General features: G+C 35.4%; 3 protein-coding genes across 3 annotated transcripts in view; 2 read left to right on the top strand and 1 right to left on the bottom strand.

The window, feature by feature from the left end:
- Nucleotides 1-19,267, bottom strand: part of Roc2 (Regulator of cullins 2) — a 47,568-nt gene that overhangs the window by 11,470 nt on the left and 16,831 nt on the right. The window lies entirely within an intron of this gene.
- On the top strand, nt 3,256-17,787 carry LOC110374119 (facilitated trehalose transporter Tret1). Its single transcript, XM_021331704.3, has 4 exons — nt 3,256-3,776; nt 14,198-14,656; nt 15,441-15,554; nt 15,872-17,787. Exons 1-4 carry the CDS (start codon nt 3,702-3,704, stop codon nt 17,126-17,128), a joined length of 1,905 nt encoding a protein of 634 aa, XP_021187379.2. The 5' UTR covers nt 3,256-3,701; the 3' UTR covers nt 17,129-17,787.
- LOC135119309 (uncharacterized) lies at nt 4,060-8,069 on the top strand. Its single transcript, XM_064043573.1, has 4 exons — nt 4,060-4,739; nt 6,174-6,371; nt 6,640-6,816; nt 7,774-8,069. The coding sequence occupies exons 1-4, from the start codon at nt 4,661-4,663 to the stop codon at nt 8,052-8,054; spliced, it is 735 nt and encodes a 244-aa protein (XP_063899643.1). The 5' UTR covers nt 4,060-4,660; the 3' UTR covers nt 8,055-8,069.

Below are 19,267 nucleotides of genomic sequence, written 5' to 3'. Positions count from 1 at the left end.
AGCTAACGATGGAAATTTTTAATAGGAAATATCTCTACCGTTGTTGATAAGATAAAACACTCCTGCTTGGATGAAACGCGTGATGTATTTGTGCATAATGATTATAAAATTAACTATTGTTATCTTTTATCGTGTCGTCTAGGAAAGGTACAATAATTTTCACAACGTCTTCTTACCAATAACGGTATTGTAACATAAGTTAGGTCTATTGTAAAATGAGCACTAATTAAACAGAGCTCGTTTTTGTGGGTGTTAGATTGCAGTTCATGTTGCAAGCATGCACCGCTCACCATACCTTTGTATGGAAAGATTTACTCGTAAAGGCCGCGGAACGTTCGAGAAATCCGTCTGCATCGGGACCTGCCTGTTCTCCTCGGAATATTCCACTGTCAGTTTTTGGCTGTGTGGTGTGCGTGTGCCCCTTTGAATGCTGTAGGTTTACACAAGTGCGTCTGTGTGTCACTAGCGTCAAATCACGATGCCTTCGTGTGACGTCACCTTAGATAAAGCTGACCAGATTAAAGCTTTTTTATTTAGGAATATATTTAAGTTTTTTTTTCTTCCGCCAAATTAATCAAAATTAATAAAGAAGCAACATTATGTTTTTGTAAACACATTTTTCCTATTTTGAATGCCCAATTACCCATAAATGCAACAAATGCAATGGGCGGAAAAACCATTTCTATATTTACCGGCGCCGCGGTTACCCTAATGATGCAATAGCTTCAGAGGAACATTGATGCGATCACGTCCACAATAACATTTTGGTAGGATTAGTGAATCACATGAGCGTGACGTATCGATGTGTGACGCAAAAGCTCCTGGGTGTGTGTGTGTTTGGGGGCGGGGCAGAGCTTTCGGGAACGCCGGCCGGGCCGCCGAGCGCCAGACAGTTTAGTAAGCGCACGTGACGCTGAGCACGCGCCTGCACACGTTAACAATTACACACATTTATTATAACCATGATAAAACATGTTGGTACGAATCTACGAGCTCGTTGCTACAATCAGCTGCAAGATTTCATGAGAAAGTTCCGATGATTGCAATAATGGCGACTGAAAGGGCCTGACTAATGTTGTGCATATCGGCTGCTTTAGAACCGTTTTCCATATCAGTATTGTGATATTATAAATATTTTTTTATTTTAATTGTTATTCAGATACCCATCTAATCTAGCTTAAACGTGTGATCATTTTACGCAACAAATATTAGATTATCAAGGGCACACCCTTCCTGGTGCGATTCAATTAGTATTTAATAATAGGGAACTCACAGCAGAAACATGTAATTCCCAAACGTAATAAACACAGAAGATGGATCAGATCCTATAATTCTGTTAAGAAACTGTTATGATACGCTGGTTTTTATATCTAGCTGTTAACATTAACACCAAAATACGAGACATTCATATTCATAGTATTATTCCTAACCTTACGCATAGAGCACCTAGGTATAAGGAAAATAAAGTCTATAAAAATCTATGTTACAATACGCCATTACAACTAAACTTCCTGAAAGAAATAAGAAGTTTCCTGAACTTGATTCATGTTGGTCAAAGCTGAAGGTTTAGTTAAACTGAGCCTTAAACCTAAGAACACAATTACTCATAAGCTATTTCAGACTTTACACGTATTACAATCTGACACAATAACTTCGTTTATTACGAGAAAGCATGATGCATAGAGCCACACCTTTTCTTTTATAACCATACTAGGATATCAGATAACTCAATTTAAAAATACGTGACGGTCCGATTAATCTTATCTGTTGTATTAAATCACTTACGTTACGTAGCAGATGTAGCTCCTTTATCGAAGCGTTCGTGGGCTATTAGAGTCAATCAAGCAAGTCACAATGCGTCGAGCAAAACATTTGTAGGGTGACGTCGAGACCCGCCTACAATTGTTCGACATAATATACACACCGCAAAACCACACGGCGAACTGGCGACCATCTCTTGTTCCAATAATAATGTTACACCTTTAAATACAAATGATACAGGTATTTGTTACAGCTTGAATTGTATGCATAGACCAACAGAATAAACAAATAATTATTCAGTTGATGAATTAAGAAAAGGCGATTTGGTGTCCGAGAAAAGTGGAATCACAAAAATCTCAAAATCTTTCCTAAATCTAACTACTTCTCAAAATTTAAATAGGTAATAGATGATTAATCAAACCAATGTTACAGAATACCAAGACTTTCAACCTAACCTTTACAAGAATGACCTGAACCAGTACTCAGAAAAGGGAAATATGTATTTCAAATTAACCTCGGGTGATAGTGAAATTGTGGGCTACGAATTATAATAAATCTTTCGAACCAACATTTACGTAATCTAGCAACAGAGCAAGTGGTCGAAATGTAGACAACACATTTATTTCCAAACGTGTTTTAGAATGTCCAAGTCAAACGCCTCGTGTGTCACGTAGAGGCTCTCAGGACACACCCCCCGACGTAGCGGACTTGCGGACTCGAGCTAAGGCAAGCAAGGTCGTTGATTACGGGACCCGCCAGACCGCACCGCCCAGACCTGTTACACTTCGCCAACATTCGCACTCAAATATTGCCAGAATACCTACAAGGATGTAGGAAAATAAACACTAGTCTACTCTGGTAATAGTGGCGTGCTTTAGTTAGGTTCAATTATGAAATGAGAATTCGAAGGACGAACATTCGGCGGTTTTTTAGAAGATGAATTTTACTTCAACAGAAACTGCTGAGGAATTGAGAATATTTTAAGCATTTTCAGTATATCTGAGTTTAGAAACTTTACTAATTTGTCCGAATGGCCAGTAGTCATTTTGATTGTAGTTAGAAGCAATTATTTGCTGCCTGCATATCAATTTTAATATTGCAAACGCAATTAACGGATAACATTAATACTGTAACAACCTTGGCAATTTCAGGATCCTAGTTTTGCAATAGCACTTCCTTGTACCCGAAATCTTGACAGTTAGAAAATAGCTCTCTTGAATGTCAAGTCAATTTGTTATGTTGACATGATTGTTTCGGTTCTTATGTTAGTTCGATATTGTTTCAATACCTGCGTAACCTGGCTATTCAAATTCTAACAAACTATACAAATATTCAAAGTAATTCAGTTGCGAACAGTCGCCGATGCACTAGTGTGCGTGTACCGTGCACAGCGTGCACACATTAGCAAGTTGGACGCACACATGCAGAGACCACACACCGACGTGGCGGGGGCCGGGGGCGGCCGGCGCCGCGACTGCCAACCTCCCTATATAAAACACTGCGCTGCCATCTGCAAGTTTCAATAGATAACTCGATTGCTGAAGAATTCGGTCCGCGTTGCCAACATTTTATGTTGTCCAGGATTGCAAAAATTGAATGTTGTGTATCTTTGACTTATAGAAGCGCGGGAATAATAATTTTGAATGAACTTAGTGAACTGTAAACAAAATTGATTTAAATAATACTTCGCTCGTAAAATTGTGTCAAATCGCAGCTGTGTGCCATAGCGTTCGTGTGTTACTGCAGCCTAGCAGAAGGCAACATCCTCTAGTTATTACAGAGTGATGTGGACTATTTGCCACCTACAACCCGAACCTGGATTTTAATGAACTATTTCAATACACTGTTCTACAAAGTGTTATATTCCATAAACATTATCATTTTGACGTCCCTTGACAAGTTTTTAAGTTGAACTCAAGAAAGAAGAAGAAGCCAGCAAGATGAGTTTCAATAAAAACAACCCCAACGCCATGGGGAAGATCATGGGCTACATCAAGCAGCTCTCCACCGAAGTGGTAAGTCGAGATTTGAACCAACTTATACTTGTGAATTTATTTTATAATTGTTAATGGACCTTAATTATTGTGCTCAACTAAGCTAAGCGTATGCATATTAAAAATTATTTAACTTAATTAAAATACAAGCAACCCATTTATTATATCCGTTATAAAAATCTGAATAGCCTTATAAAATCGCAGTAGCGAGAGTTTTTTAGAAAGCTCTGGAAAAGGCACTCGGTGGAACACAGCCGCCGCCGGGTGGCGCCGGAGTATTGACGCCGGCTCGCGTTGCCTAGCAACCTACCGTTGACAACTCTCCATAACAATCACTTACCCATGGGGATGCAACTGAAGTACAATAATTTTCTGAGGTTTTTTTTTAGAAATGCGCCATCTAGTGACGGATGCCCCGTAACTTGGGTATTTGTACTTCGTTTTAGTCACTAGATGTCACTGCACCTTAGACCGATATTTCATCGATTTAATAACAAATCTAAAAAAAGTTTTGTGATTAGAAATATTAACAAATATTGTAATTAAATAATTTTATGATTTATTTTTAATTCTTTTTTATCTATGAGGACGTCTTAGTTAATCACAATAATCACACTACTTGAAACCACTTGAAACACTGACGATTGACATTGACAGTCGACCATACTTTTAAATTAAACCGTTTTCCGTTTTCTAACGTGTTGGTTTATTCTGAGTGTTATTTTCTGGTTTTTTTATTACGATTGTTGCGTGTTCCTGGACTCTGATACTGACTGCTTCTGTGATTGACCTGGCTTCGTATTTTGGACCTGTGATCTACTGCATTTTCATTGACCCGGCTTTGTATTTTGGAACCTCGATCGACTGCTTTTACATTGACCCGGCACCGTATTTAGGACTAGAAAATGCGTCCAGTGGATCGTCTTAGGGGCGGAATGCCATCAACGTCAAGATATAAGTGCTACTTTGATTGTGACAATGACGGTAAGTTCAAAACTTTTAACTTTATAATGCACGTAATTTATCTTTTGCTGATAGGCTGCACAATATCCATTATTGTCATCCGTGCAATCTGTGGTCATCATAGTCCTTGAGTCATCAAAATCTAAGATGCACTACCACACACACTCCTGTCCTGACCCTACACAAACAATTGAAACTGCACATTAACTTTTATATCCAATCAAAAGACTCGGAATCTACGTATAAGACAAAGCCCGCTCTAGACGACCCTCTGACCAAATAACTTCATCAGGTTTTAAAACTATGATTTTACAGTGGCGTAGCATGGGATTCCGCCGCCGGCAGGTATATTTAGCTGCCGGTCAGTGGGTAGTCTTAGGGGCGAGCCCCCTTATTTAGGTACTTATTTAAATTCAAATGACTACAATTTAATAAAATTCTAAAGATGGTTTTGGCAAGAAAGAATTATTATTGATATCGACTCATGACCAGGTGCGGTCTCAGCCCATGATTTTGGGATTCACTAGGGTGCTGGAAGGAATACTTTCAGAAATTGTTACTGGCTCTCTTTGATATGTAGTGCAGCAGTGTGAAAATTTTAGCATCCTACCTAGGATTTTGTTGATTCATACACTAATGATCTATGTATAACTTTGTCGATTCATACAGCATGCAACAATATTTTTTGCAAACTAGGATATGTTAGATTTTCCTTTAAAGCTCAAAAAACATAAAGCCTTGTGTGGACTAAGCATTTATTGTCAAATTAAACGAAAAACAAGCAGATGTAAAAATTCAAGAGCGAGTCGAAAAATTTAGTACCCTGCCTGCCTGATAGGTTAGATCTTCTTTTAGTAGACAAGAAGTTATTGGGAGGTAGGCTAGAAGTATAGATAGATATCTATCTATCTTGTTGTATTTGTTATGGTGGTGGTGGTGGTATCTATACACTATGTACACCATAACAAATTACAATTTAAAACTTAATAACTAAAAGGGGTGTAACAATGGGTGGTCTTATCGCTAAAAGCGATCTTTTACAGACAACCTTTAATGTATAGTGACTCTTCTCAAGAAAATTGTATTATGGGGTGGCATAAATAGGAACTGACAATGTAAAGGCGGCAAAAAATGCCTTTGCCTCTACTGTCAACGCTATCAGCTTCTACTTGGCTTGATGCTGCAGCTAGGCGGCGGTGCCGGCCCCTAGAGTAGCGCCACCCAGGGCCATGGCCCCCTCGGCACCCCCATGCTATGCTACTGTGATTTTATTTACTTCAACTGTGGTGTTCCTGTTCTAGTACTGCTAGACCTCAGCTATTATTTCTAGTGTTAGATTAATATTCAAGGATGGTATCACAGTACATTACTAAAATTTTATACATATGATGATGATATCTATTACGGTATTTTAATGAGAGTGAGTTGTTCATGTATAAAACTTCTTGATTTCAGGCCCATTGCACCGATTTCCTAAACCTGAATACCCACATTTGGAAAAGTTTAACTCGTGGAAAAAAGTACTAGATAAAGCTTTACAAGAGAAAGGCGACATCTACATTTATAACCAAATTCGATTTTGCGACAGACATTTTGAAGAGTGTTACCGTTCAGCCAGTCACCGACTTACTCCAAATGCAATACCAACTCTAGGTACCTACTATTTAGATGTCTTATGTTATTTAAATCTTAATAGAAACAAAACCACATTTCTTTGCCTTCGCTGTAATAACAAAATTGTTCCTCAAATATTAAATAAAATTTTCTACTGAATAATCTAATCCTAATTAGAAGAAAATAAAATGAATATTATATACCAAAAATAATTGATGCAACATGCTATCTTCTAAGAATTAAATGAATATTGTTCTATATTCTACATAATTATACAGTAACTATAAATAATTTCATCCTTTTGCAGATTTATCTACATTACCAGTTGGTCAAACTCTTGAAGGTCCATCGGGACATGTCGAGGCAGACATGTCGAATTTATTAAACATTTCGCAAGATAAACTTGCTGTCATTGAGCCATCCAGCTCTACCCACTATCATAGTGATGTACAGAATGCATTACAGACAGCTGAACGCCCTAAAGGTAAATATTTTTATTGACAATTGACCTTTGACTTGTAACATTAGGTTTTTCTTTCCATCATCAGGATTCCAATTTGTTTCCACTGTAGGGTCATAAAACTTCTTGCAGAGAGAGAGAGTGGGCATTTAAGCGTACATAGGGAAATAAGGACAGAGAAAGCGACTTTGTTTTATACTATGTAGTGAAGCCTATGTGTTATTACATTTTTTATAAGCTATATTACTGTAAAGTTTCATCTAAATCCGTTTAGTAGTTTTCGCGGGAAAGAGGAACAAACATCCTCACAACATTTATAATATTAGTACTAGTATAGGATTATTTCATACTAACTGCGTCCCGCGGTTTCACCCGCGTATACCGGAATAAAAAATAGCCTATGTCTAATTCCAGGGTATAAGCTATCTACATACCAAATTTCATCCAAAGCCGTTCAGTAGTTTTTTCGTGAAAGAGTAACAAACATCATCCAAACTTACAAACTTTCGCGTTTATAATTTTAGGTAGGATTATTTCCGCACTTGCAGGAATCAATAAATGTAAGACAATAACAAATCTCCGAACTTGTAAACCTGAATTAAATGGATTAATAATAATAACTTGATATAATCCTACAACTTATGTGTCATAATAATTATTCATCCAAATAGCTAGTTCTAACCATCCATACCATTTTTTTTCGTTGGTAGAAAAGGCCCAAAATGTATGGAGTCTGAATGATCTTCTTTATATCCATTTTGTTTACCCATAAAATCCCCATAAAAATATTTATCAAGCTTGTATCTGCTGTTGTAGGAAGTCTCCACTTTTGTATCTGTTCCTCGAAGCCTACCTATTCCAATCTCTGGTCATAATATAATAACAGAACAATATTATGTAACATATTTTTATCACAATTCTATTAAAACTTTGTGTAACACTATTTCTTTGATCTGAGGTGTAACATAATTTAAATTACAGGTTCTAGGAAAAGAGGGACTTGTCAATATTTAAAACGAGTCGTCACCTCCAAAGAGAAGGAGATAATAAAGTTAAAACAGAAAGTATTGAAGCTGAAAAAGAAATATAAGGAACAAAATAACAAGAAACTCTCTGCAAGGAAAATTTCCACATCAAAATCATTTTTGAAAGAGTTAAATAAAATGCCTGCAACAATAAAAATATTTACTTCCCTCCAAATGAAATGGAAAAAGAAACCACGAGGCAGGCGATTTACATTTAACGAAAAATCATGGCATTGACCATTTACAAACAGAGTCAGAAAGCTTACAACCTCATGCGAAAAATGTTTGTCTTGCCATCAAAGCGCAGCCTACAAAAATGTTGAGTAAATTTGAACTGAAACCAGGCTTCAATCCTGATATATTTAAAAATTTAAAAGCTACAGTAGCAAAATTGCCGGCAGAAAAAAAGTTGGTCAATTTACTGTTTGATGAGGTATCATTGGCTCCGGGTGTTTTTTACAACCCTGCCCTAAAACAGATAACTGGTTTTGAAGATTTTGGGCACAGACAAACAAAAACTCGCAGATCATGCCTTGGTCTTTATGATCAAGGGTATAAAAGCAAAGTGAAACAACCTTTATGCTTTTCATTTTGCCAAGGTGCCACGAAAAGGACGATTTAAAGAAGCTGATCAAAACAATAATAAAAGAAATCTCCAATACTGGATTGATAGTTATTGCCACTATATGTGACCAATCAGCCACAAATATTTCTGTGATAAAAGTCTTCAAGAAGACACAAAACGCAAATATTTACAAGAGGGTAATGAATATAGGACCCAAGCCTTCGAGTTTGAAGACCAAAAGGTCTTCCCATTATTGATCCTCCACATCTTTTAAAGGGAATGAGAAATAATTTACTCGCCAAACATTTGAAATTTGTACAAGATGGGAAAACAAAGTATGCAAAGTGGGAACATTTGGAGATGCTGTTGAAGTTAGATGTTGGGGATGATGAAATTAGGCTTGTTAATAAATTAACAGAAAACCATGTTAATAAAGAGAAAATTCCAAAAATGAAAGTGAAATATGCTGCACAAGTTTTCAGCCAAAGGGTATCATCAGCATTGAGATTCTTAGCAAGTAAGTATGCTTTTATTGTTCTCATTATTTTCTCTATATTTAAAAAAAATTGCTATTAATTTACTAAATTAGATTTTTATTTTTAATTTACATGTTTTTAACCATCTTCATTCTCCACAGACAAATTAGAAAGTTCATTATTTTTCTTTAAAATAATATTAGATGTCCTGGCTACATTTATAAGTTCAAAAATATTTAAAAACAAACAATTGAGATGCTATTTCTCTCGATAAAATTCAAAATAAAAATACAATTCATATCTAATAATTTATCTAAAATTGGCTATGTCAATATTTAAGATGCATAAGATATATTGTTGGAATAACATTATAAATTGAAATGAAATAATAAATTAAAATTATCATATTGAAATAAAAATTTGAGACATTATGAAACTACAAAATATAGTTTAATGTTGGTTTCTTACTAATTATATTTACACCCACAACTATTTACTGAACCAACTGATAAAGACGCACAGTAAATCGTTACTGCCACTTTAAAGTTTGTAAGTTTGTGCCTTTTCGACACAGCCGTGAGGCACACCGTTTAATTTTTAATTAAATTTTTATTTTTGTTTTTTATTGTGTCCCCTAATCTGGGTCGAATAAATGTATTTTCTTTCTTTTTTCTTTAATTTCGGTCCACAATAGCAAAAAAGATTGATATGAACTGTATTCTAGTACTTATTTAATATATTGTTTCAGAACACAACCTTCTTCCGGCGGAGTGCGAAGAAACTGCTGATTTTCTACTCATTATGGACAAACTATTTGATTCTTTCAATGGACATTCATATACAGGTGATCCAAAAATTTTCAAGGGGTGTGTAATGAATAATTCTCCTCATTTTAGATTATGGACAGAGGTAGTTCCTATATTGGATTCAATGACTTTTAAAACTATAAAAAAAAAACGGGATGGTACAGAAGAAGTAAGATATGAAAAAGTGCCATCCCTTCAAAATTGGATCCACAATATTAAAACGTTTAAAGAAATGTGGGAGTTTTTAAAAATCAAATATAAAGTTACTAGCCTTTTAACCAGAAATTTCAATCAGGACCCTCTTGAAAATTTTTTTTGTAACATTAGAAGTAATGGGATACGAAATGTTAATCCCTCGTGCCTACAATTTATTAATGCGTTCAAAACTTTGTTACTTAATAATTTAAATTCGCCCCATTCTGTAAGTGCCAACTGTGAAAAAGATGAAAATAAATCACTGCAATCTTTCAAAGATCTTCTTGCTGAAAAACAAAACAATGAAATTGAATTGGTTAGTGGTGATTTTCCTATTGATTCTTTAATTAATACAATGAACCAAATTAAATGGAATGACTCGATTTTGCATGCCGAATCAAAAAAATATGTAGCAGGATACATTGTAAAAAAATCGAAATGTAAAGTGTTCAAAAAATGTGGAACATGTACTAATGATATATTAAGAAAGGAAATTGATTTTGAATCATTTAATTATGAAATAGATTATACGAAAAAATCCTTATTTAATGCATGTGATGATTTTATAAAAGGCTTATGTTTAACTGATCACCAGAAATAGTAACAAATAGCAGACAAAAATAGTAAATGATCACCAAAATGAAACTCGCATTTTAATGTAAAATGATAACCAAAGTTTTAACACTTTGCTATCCTATTTAAGTGAAATTACTCCAAAATAAATCATGCGCAAGCCAAAAATAGTAAATGATCACCAAAATTAAACCACCATTTTAAAGTAAAATGATAACCAAAGTTTTTACATTCTGCTATCCTATTTAAGCAAAATGGGTCCAAATAAATCATTGTTATCCCAAAAGTAGTAAATGATCACCAAAAGTAGTGAATGATCATCAAAATTATACCAGCGTTTTAATATAAAATGATAATCAAAGTTTTTACATCTTGCTATCCTGTTTAAGTAAACTGACTCCAAAAAAATAAGTTCGGCCTGATACAATAAATGTAATAACATTATGGGGACCCTTTTCCTGCACTAGGGTGGAAAATTGTCTATTGCATGCCTCTAAACAGTGCGATAAGAGTGTGTTTTCGAGGTGTATTGAGAAACACATTCTTCTTCTTCTTTCTCCTGCCCTGTTCCCAATTTTACTTGGGGTCGGCGCAATATGTCATTTTCTTCCATTTTCCCCTGTCACTCGTCATACTGACACTCACGCATGCATTGCAAGCCGGACACATAACTTAATATGGCATCATAATACTTTATTTGATAATAAGCCTACATTTTATGGCAATCACAGTGACTTATTTAGGCAAAAATAATATATTAATTTGGTCGTCAAGAGTTGGTGATCATTTACTAAATTTGGTGGTCGAATACAATTTAAAGTGAAGTCGTGACTAAAATAGCTGGTACTATTACATTTTTAGACTTTATTTTTCTGGTGTTCAGTAGATTTTTCTGGTTGCAAAACTAAGGGTACCAAAGCATTTTATGGTGGTCATTATATTTGTTCCCTTTATAAAATTATTAAATGAAATATATTATATGATTGTTGCATGTTTACGAGATTCACCTGAAATAAAATATCTGAAAGAAAAAATGAAATTTTACATCAATTGCCATTGTGATTTTAGTATAATTACTTGTATAGTTCATAAAAATAAATTAATTGATTTTATAATTAATATGTCAATTAATTTAATCATTCACAGTTGGTGCACCGGGGTTAATAGAATAATTAACGGAAAAATAACAAATTTCGATGTAAATGATGAAATTAAGTTACAAGCATTTAAATATTGTAATACACATAAAAAAAGGAAATAAAATATACTTAGCCGATAAATGTACTCTTTATCTTTTGTTTTTTTATTATCTCCCATAATATTATTGACTAGACTAGAAGTTGGAAACTGAAAACTGGAAACTGGAACTGGAAATTGAAATCACTGTTTTAAATTCAATTTACAGTAAATTGAATTTAAAACAGTGATTTCAATTTTCAAATTTAAAAACATATTTAAGAGAACTCTTGAAAAGCGCCATCTACCCTAACCATACATGAAGTAACCACGCCATCTTGTGACGGGGGCCCGTTAACTTTCACGCTAGTAAGTTGTTTTGAACGATGAGTTGCGTATCTATCTCTATATAGTGTATTATCTATGCACTTACCTACCTTTTAAGAAAACAATCCTCTTATTTAAATGTTGTCACATATAATGTAAAAAAAATGCAGTGAAGAAACTTTAAAAAGGCAGATTGCCGTCAGCACGACCGCGTTGTATCGAGGCGGCCTTGCAAGGCCAGACACGGCGGCAGATGGCGCCGGTCGTTAATTTGACAATTCGTTATCTTGCTGAATTTTTGTATAATTAATGTATACAGTATTTATTTATTTAACTTGAAAGAACATTTCAATAAATATACTTAAGAAAAATAAAATGTTATTTTCAGACTCATTTTCATTTCTCCGTCGTCAGATTTTTTCCCACTTTTATGTCATATTCCATTCTATTATTGAGATATCAAAAAATAAAAAAACATTAATTACATATTATTTAATTATTTCTTCCGAATGCTATTACTCCTGATTAACATAAATTCAGATTTATACTGACACACTAGCGCCATCAGTTGTTATGAAATCTAAATGAACTTTCTTCTCGTCATAGCAGTAATTACAACTTCTGATAGATGGCGCTTCTATTAATAATACTCTTTGTTTCTTCGAGATGTCGCCACTTTAGATTAGTTAGCACCTTCAAAATACTATTATTTGTATTTGCAAACAATTTTAGGTAAAACATCTTTTAAGTTCAAGGAAAGAAGTATACGGCAAACTCATCGTGCCGTAACTAAAATTGTTAAAAAAAAAAACAAGACTTAATTTTATTATAAACATATTAGACCAAAAATATTTGTAAAAGTGAAAGTAGGATTTCGAGTTGATCGGCGAAGGACGGACATCAATTAATACAATGTTTATTTCAAGTAACTAAACTTGTTATTCTTCTCTGATCAAATAAATTATTGCGGTGTGCCAAAAAAAGTTTTGAATAAAAGATTCGAGTTTATCGATCTCCAAAATTGCATTTAAATACGATTCTGTGCAATTTTGTGTAAATTCACCACTTTTACAAATCATCAATAATAGGAATATAATTAACCATAGTTCGACCTCCCCAAGACGACTTTGATGATAAGATCTCAATAGAAACACGTGAGCGTCTTAATGAACCGTGACTTTAATGTCAATCACGTCAGCCCTAGCGTTTGTAATTAAATCGATTACTCGATGGATTTTCATGTGATTGATTAAATTTTCTTAAGCCGAGTAAAAAAATAACCTACCACAACAGAATGATAATAAAAAGAGAAGTCATTAAATATCAGAACCTTTTTGTATGCCTATTAAACCTCTCTTCTCACACTGGACACAAATCAGAATTCAACAACAACAAACAAAAAATATAAGTCATCATGGAAGTGATGTCATCCGTAAATATTTATTTACAATATGATGAATTAAAAAGAATTAATAACTGGCTTGCAATGGACAAAAATAATAACATAACAATTATGGGTCGCCAGAGTTATGATACATTTAATAGCAATTCAGAGGTAATCAGATTAAAAACCATAAGAAAAATGTTTAAACACTATTCAGAAGCAAGTAATTTAGAGAATCAAAATTATGTCTGGCTACTATATGTCCGTCCAGGCCAGAATGTAAACATACTGCCGTCAATGAACCATTGGTTACAGGTATGACATGCAAAGAAAGTGTTTATACATTGTTTTATAAACATCATTATAACTAATGGACAATCGCATGATAAAGTCAAGAATATTGAATGTGGACAGTAGTGGCGACTGTGCTCGTTATAGACAAGTCGCCTGACTGGCTCTCTTGTCAATTTATTCGCGACTATTCTTTCCAACGGACAATTATGATAAGAGCGCGGAGGTCCTGTGTGAAGTGGCGTTTGGAACAGGATTCTGTGTGCGGATCGGGTCATGGCATCAACTACGCATATCACTAGGTTATCGAGAACATGCAGTGGCCATATGATAGTTTGTGGTCAGCTAGCAATGTGTGTTTTCTGACCTCCGACTCCCTGGGCTTATAATTCTTATCATCGGGACTTACGCACATAAGATAGCGGATATAATAAATGGGGTATGTTTGCGGATGATTACTCCAGTAATGTCTAAAGAACTAGAGTGACCGGTCTATAATAGCAATTGGTGTGTTACTATTTTAAAGCTAGTACTAGTAGTATGATCAGGAAACAACAGTGAAAAATAACATATTTTTAATTTTCCAGGGTGGGAGCGAGCAAACTCGCCGAGGTCAAGGCGACGAGGAGAGGTTGTACCGGACCCGAGGGCCCAAGTACTCTAGAGTCCCATCAAGACCGACGCTTTCTGCTTCTACGACCTGTACCTCTCTGGCAGAATCTTGTGGGTCCCAAGGGACATTGGTGCCTAACTACGCAACAATCCCAGAAACCGTTTCCACTGAAAGCAGCAGTGAAGACGAGCAGGACTCATTCGAGAACACCCGTCGCCATTTCCAACAACTTCGGCAGATCAGTCTAGGAAACGAGTTTAAGTACAAGATGGAGATGGAAATAAAGAGTGCAAAGGAGGAGAATTTGAGAAATTCGATTCCTTTTGTCAAACAACTGAGCACTGACAGCAGTAAAGTAAAACCGGACTATGCAATCAACGGGGATACTCCACCATATGCTCCGACAACCCAACGACTATTTCTGTGGACACAAGTAAGTTACCTAAGGCTTTTTAATAAACATTGATAGGTTATTTTAATCTTCCGTGTAACAACACCTATTTTTATGATCGAAAACACTTCTATTACGCTGTAAACTTGCGAATTAGTGGAAAATTCTATTTACAAACACTCTTTTATACCAGTAGTAAAATCTGCGATTTCGATAAGACGTATCAAATGAAAAAAGTACTTATGAAGCCGTGAAACTTTTCCTTTTGATTCAAGAGTTCAGTCAATCTATACGTGTTCAAGTGTGATCAACAATTTAGATCAGAACCCTTTACTTATATAAAAGAGAGTGATGATGATATTCACAATAACAACAAATGATGTTGATCATGCTATAACCACGAATAGGAAAGCTGTAAGTTTATTTTCGTTTGCAAGTTTGCGAAATAAAACCCTATGTACCTTTCAGATAATGTGCATTAGGTACACCGTTCTGGCAAACTTAGGACTGTATGCAAGCTGAATGTAAATAACTTTATAATATGGGTGCAGGGGTGGCAAGGGGGTACATAATAAAACCAACGACCACCGCCCACCACCGCCCACGGAACTTCGTAGCATTCTAGTAAAAGTCCGCGACACTACGTAGTACGAAAAATCTTTTGCGATTCCCTTTGTATGTTACAGCGCATTTTGATTAAATCTGTGAATTCATTTCGACTTATAAAATGTCTTATGAAGGACCATTGCAGGTGACCATCATAAATAACACTTAGACAAAAAATGTGCAATGACAAAGTATTTAACTGTTTATTTTATTGTTTCAGCTTTTGGCCGCATTCGCTGTGTCTATGGGTTCGTTGATTGTCGGCTTCTCGTCCGGCTATACTTCTCCTGCATTGATAAGCATGAACTCTACGCTTCACATGACTAAAGAAGAGGTAAGCTGGATTTTAAAAATGTCTTAACGGTATAGTAGTAATTAATTACCAAACTGTTAATATCATTTCTCCGTTACATTAATCTGAAGCAGAAAGATTGATTTACCAAGAATTTTGAAATCATATTATCATTGTGGAGCAAGCCAAACATTCAGTTTTATAACATTGAAATATGTAATGTTATTAGTTTGTTATTATAACTGAAGCTAATAAAGAACGGTGTGTTAATTTATTGAATAGAAAATTAATAGTAATTAAACAAGATAAGGAACTACCGATTTCTTAAAAATATAATTTTTATTTTCTTTCTATTACAGTCAACATGGGTCGGCGGTCTTATGCCTTTGGCTGCATTGGTTGGTGGAGTCGCAGGAGGACCTCTGATAGAATGCATTGGAAGACGATGGACCATAATGGGAATGGCTTTACCATTCTTCCTCGGCTGGATGCTCATAGCAACTGCGTCAAACGTGCTAATGGTGTTCGCTGGAAGAGTTTTCTGCGGAGTGTGTGTCGGAATAGTCTCCCTGGCATTCCCAGTTTACCTCGGTGAAACGCTACAGCCCGAAGTACGAGGTGCGTTTGGATTGTTGCCTACTGCCTTTGGTAACACTGGAATACTTTTATCATTCTTTGTGGGAAGCTACCTTGACTGGTCGAAACTAGCATTCTTTGGAGCTGCATTACCGGTACCATTCTTCCTGCTCATGCTGCTTACGCCTGAAACCCCACGCTGGTTTGTGTCCAAAGGACGCCCTGAAGATGCTCGTAAAGCGCTTCAATGGCTTCGAGGAAAAAATACAAACGTTGACAAGGAAATGAAGGATCTTACACGTACACAGGCTGATTCGGATAGAATAGGAGGAAATGCTTTCAGACAACTTTTTACTCTTAAATACATGCCCGCTGTCCTTATTTCTCTTGGATTAATGTTGTTCCAACAGTTAAGTGGTATTAATGCAGTAATTTTCTACGCCGCGTCAATCTTCAAAATGTCTGGAAGCACTGTTGACGAAAACTTATCTAGTATCATAATTGGAATCGTCAATTTTGTTTCTACATTTATTGCCACCGCTATCATTGACCGCTTGGGACGTAAAATGTTGTTATACATTTCCTCAGTTTCTATGATAGTTACTCTAGTTTCACTGGGAGCTTACTTTTATGTGATGGATTCAGGAGTTGATGTCACGGCTTTTGGATGGTTGCCACTTGCTTGTCTTGTCATTTATGTATTGGGATTCTCTATTGGCTTTGGACCCATCCCGTGGCTCATGTTAGGTGAAATTCTACCATCCAAAATCCGTGGCACAGCTGCATCTCTTGCGACTGGATTCAACTGGACGTGTACCTTCATTGTCACTAAAACTTTCCACAATATCATCGACGCCATTCATATGTACGGTACAGTGTGGCTGTTTGCTGTCATTTGTTTAATCGGGCTGTTTTTCGTAATATTCTTTGTCCCTGAGACTCGAGGTAAAAGTTTAGAGGAGATTGAAAGGAAATTAACAGGGGGTTCACGAAGAGTGCGGCATATTAGCAGCAGTAAGCAACCACAAAATGGCTGTTAACTCCCGAATTGATTAATGTCTAGGAATAATGTACATTCCAAAATATCAAGTGATGAACTGTGTTAGAAAGCAAATTTTAGAATATGTAATTAGGCAAAGCACTGAATCAGTGCGGGCTGAAGACTGAATGGGAATGTAGCCATAAGTTTTATATTAATAGGTGTAAATAATAGTAAATTAGATTAGATATTAGAATGTCTTGAAACAGTTCCTTTAGTTGTAAAATTGTCGTAGCATTCCGCTCTGCGACGGTGCTCGCTATTATTCAAGTTCCTTGATAACAATGTACTGGATCTGTTTTGGAAGACTCACTCGTATTTAAAACTATTGTGTAATAAATTGTACATAGGAGAACAATAGCATATCCTGTAGAATTGTATGTAACTGTACAATCTATGAAATTAACATCTACCATTGCAATTAGACTCAAACCACTCAGAGAAAGCTTGTCAAATTTTATATTAAGTAGATCTGTAACTTATTTTAATAATGATCATGACAAATCTGTTTAAGTAGATACTGTAGTAACCAAATAATTGTTTTAAGTTGCTTGTATAGTATAATTTGATCTTCCGTTTACACTATATAAGAAGACTTCGTATATTATGGAGTCAGTATTTATTGTTGTTATTTTTAATACAAAATAATTTATAATTTAATACTTTGTAGTTTTATTTGCATATTACTTCAACAGTCCATTTCAGACGGTAATGATGGGACAAAATCGCTGAATAATTTGTAAACCTTATTAAAACGTCGTATATTGCTTAGTACGATATCGATCCTACATTTTTCTGCAGTTTTGAACCAAATTGTTTAATAGTAGGTATTATGTATATCTACAACAATATCACACTCATAAGGAAACTGCCTATACTTCTTAGCAGACAAAGTTATTATTATTTTGATAACAGTGTGTTATTGTTCCGAATGATAACACAGGATCGACACAAGACGCTCTCGTCATTGAACTATAAACTATTGTTATTATAATAATGAATAAAGTCCAATGCCTCAGTAAACACGAGTCTAAGATAATAAAAAAAAAAACAAGATCAAAGTTTAATTTTAAGAAAAACCATTCCGCCAATTATACAACTGATATCGCAACAAAACTTAATTAAGTTAAATCATCGGAAACTAAATGTTTATCATTATATGCGGGAAACAGAAATCATATTTGCCTTTACTAGAGTAGGCAGGTACAATCCGAAGCATTGAGCATTTCACAGACTAAACAAATCTGCCTATCCTTTATCTATTCAACAATGTTAGGGTCCGTTTCCAGTCTATTGGGATGCAGCAGAGTTTCGGTGTTTTGAATGGAGCAATTCAATATGAAACACTGCAACTATGTATATGCCTATCTGACATCCACAATCCAGTTATCCGGGTAAGCTGAATAGTTTTCTAGTAGTTACTTAGTTTCATTTGAAAAATAATTTTAGCTAAGATACTCCATTAACCGAGGAAAGCTTTAGGCTGCTTTAGATCCCAGTGCCGTGAGCGGTATCAGTACATTGTGATTTTTGATATTAGATTATTATCGCGGGTAGTTGCAAGGTCAACACATAAATAAAACTACTCCTCAAATAATTTTTAATTAAAATTATATAATTAAAAGTTAAATCTAAATTAATGTATATAACATTAGACTGATTAAATCTACCTGCTGGTAAAGTGTTTCTCCTACACAGTCTTCACTATTATCACACTACCACTTCACTGTTTACTCAACTGTCATTATTCAAATTGTTTATAATGAAAATGGATCCAATCAATAACACAGTGACTGGTTTGATGGACATGTTCCATAAGAGGATGACGGAGTTCGAGGCGCGGCTTCAGAAGGCTCCAGCAGGACCATCAAATACCTCAAACTTGGCTGCAGAATACTCCGTTTTCAGGGAGTTCATAACTCAGGCGCTCAACAGTCTACAGCAACAAGTTGAGCTTCTCGCCAGGACTGTCGACTCGATGGAGATGCGCGGACGAAGAGGAATTTTGTTACTGCATGGTGTCCCCGAGGAGAAGGATGAAGACACCGCAAAGGTAATTGTCGGAGTTGTGAAAGACCGCTTTCAGATCCATGGTTTCACTGGAGATGACATAAAGCGGTGCCACAGAATGGGTCGGTCT

This window comes from Helicoverpa armigera, chromosome 3 (assembly GCF_030705265.1).
Source record: "Helicoverpa armigera isolate CAAS_96S chromosome 3, ASM3070526v1, whole genome shotgun sequence".
Lineage (NCBI taxonomy): Eukaryota > Metazoa > Arthropoda > Insecta > Lepidoptera > Noctuidae > Helicoverpa > Helicoverpa armigera.
This window is presented reverse-complemented; position numbering and strand designations above follow the sequence as displayed.

Coding starts and splice junctions, on each gene's coding strand:
- LOC110374119 (XM_021331704.3), top strand. CDS start 3,702: ATGAGTTTCAATAAAAACAACCCCAACGCCATGGGGAAGATCATGGGC. Junction 14,657..15,440: donor GACTATTTCTGTGGACACAA/GTAAGTTACCTA, acceptor TTATTGTTTCAG/CTTTTGGCCGCATTCGCTGT. Junction 15,555..15,871: donor TTCACATGACTAAAGAAGAG/GTAAGCTGGATT, acceptor TTTCTATTACAG/TCAACATGGGTCGGCGGTCT.
- LOC135119309 (XM_064043573.1), top strand. CDS start 4,661: ATGCGTCCAGTGGATCGTCTTAGGGGCGGAATGCCATCAACGTCAAGA. Junction 4,740..6,173: donor CTTTGATTGTGACAATGACG/GTAAGTTCAAAA, acceptor TCTTGATTTCAG/GCCCATTGCACCGATTTCCT. Junction 6,372..6,639: donor AAATGCAATACCAACTCTAG/GTACCTACTATT, acceptor ATCCTTTTGCAG/ATTTATCTACATTACCAGTT.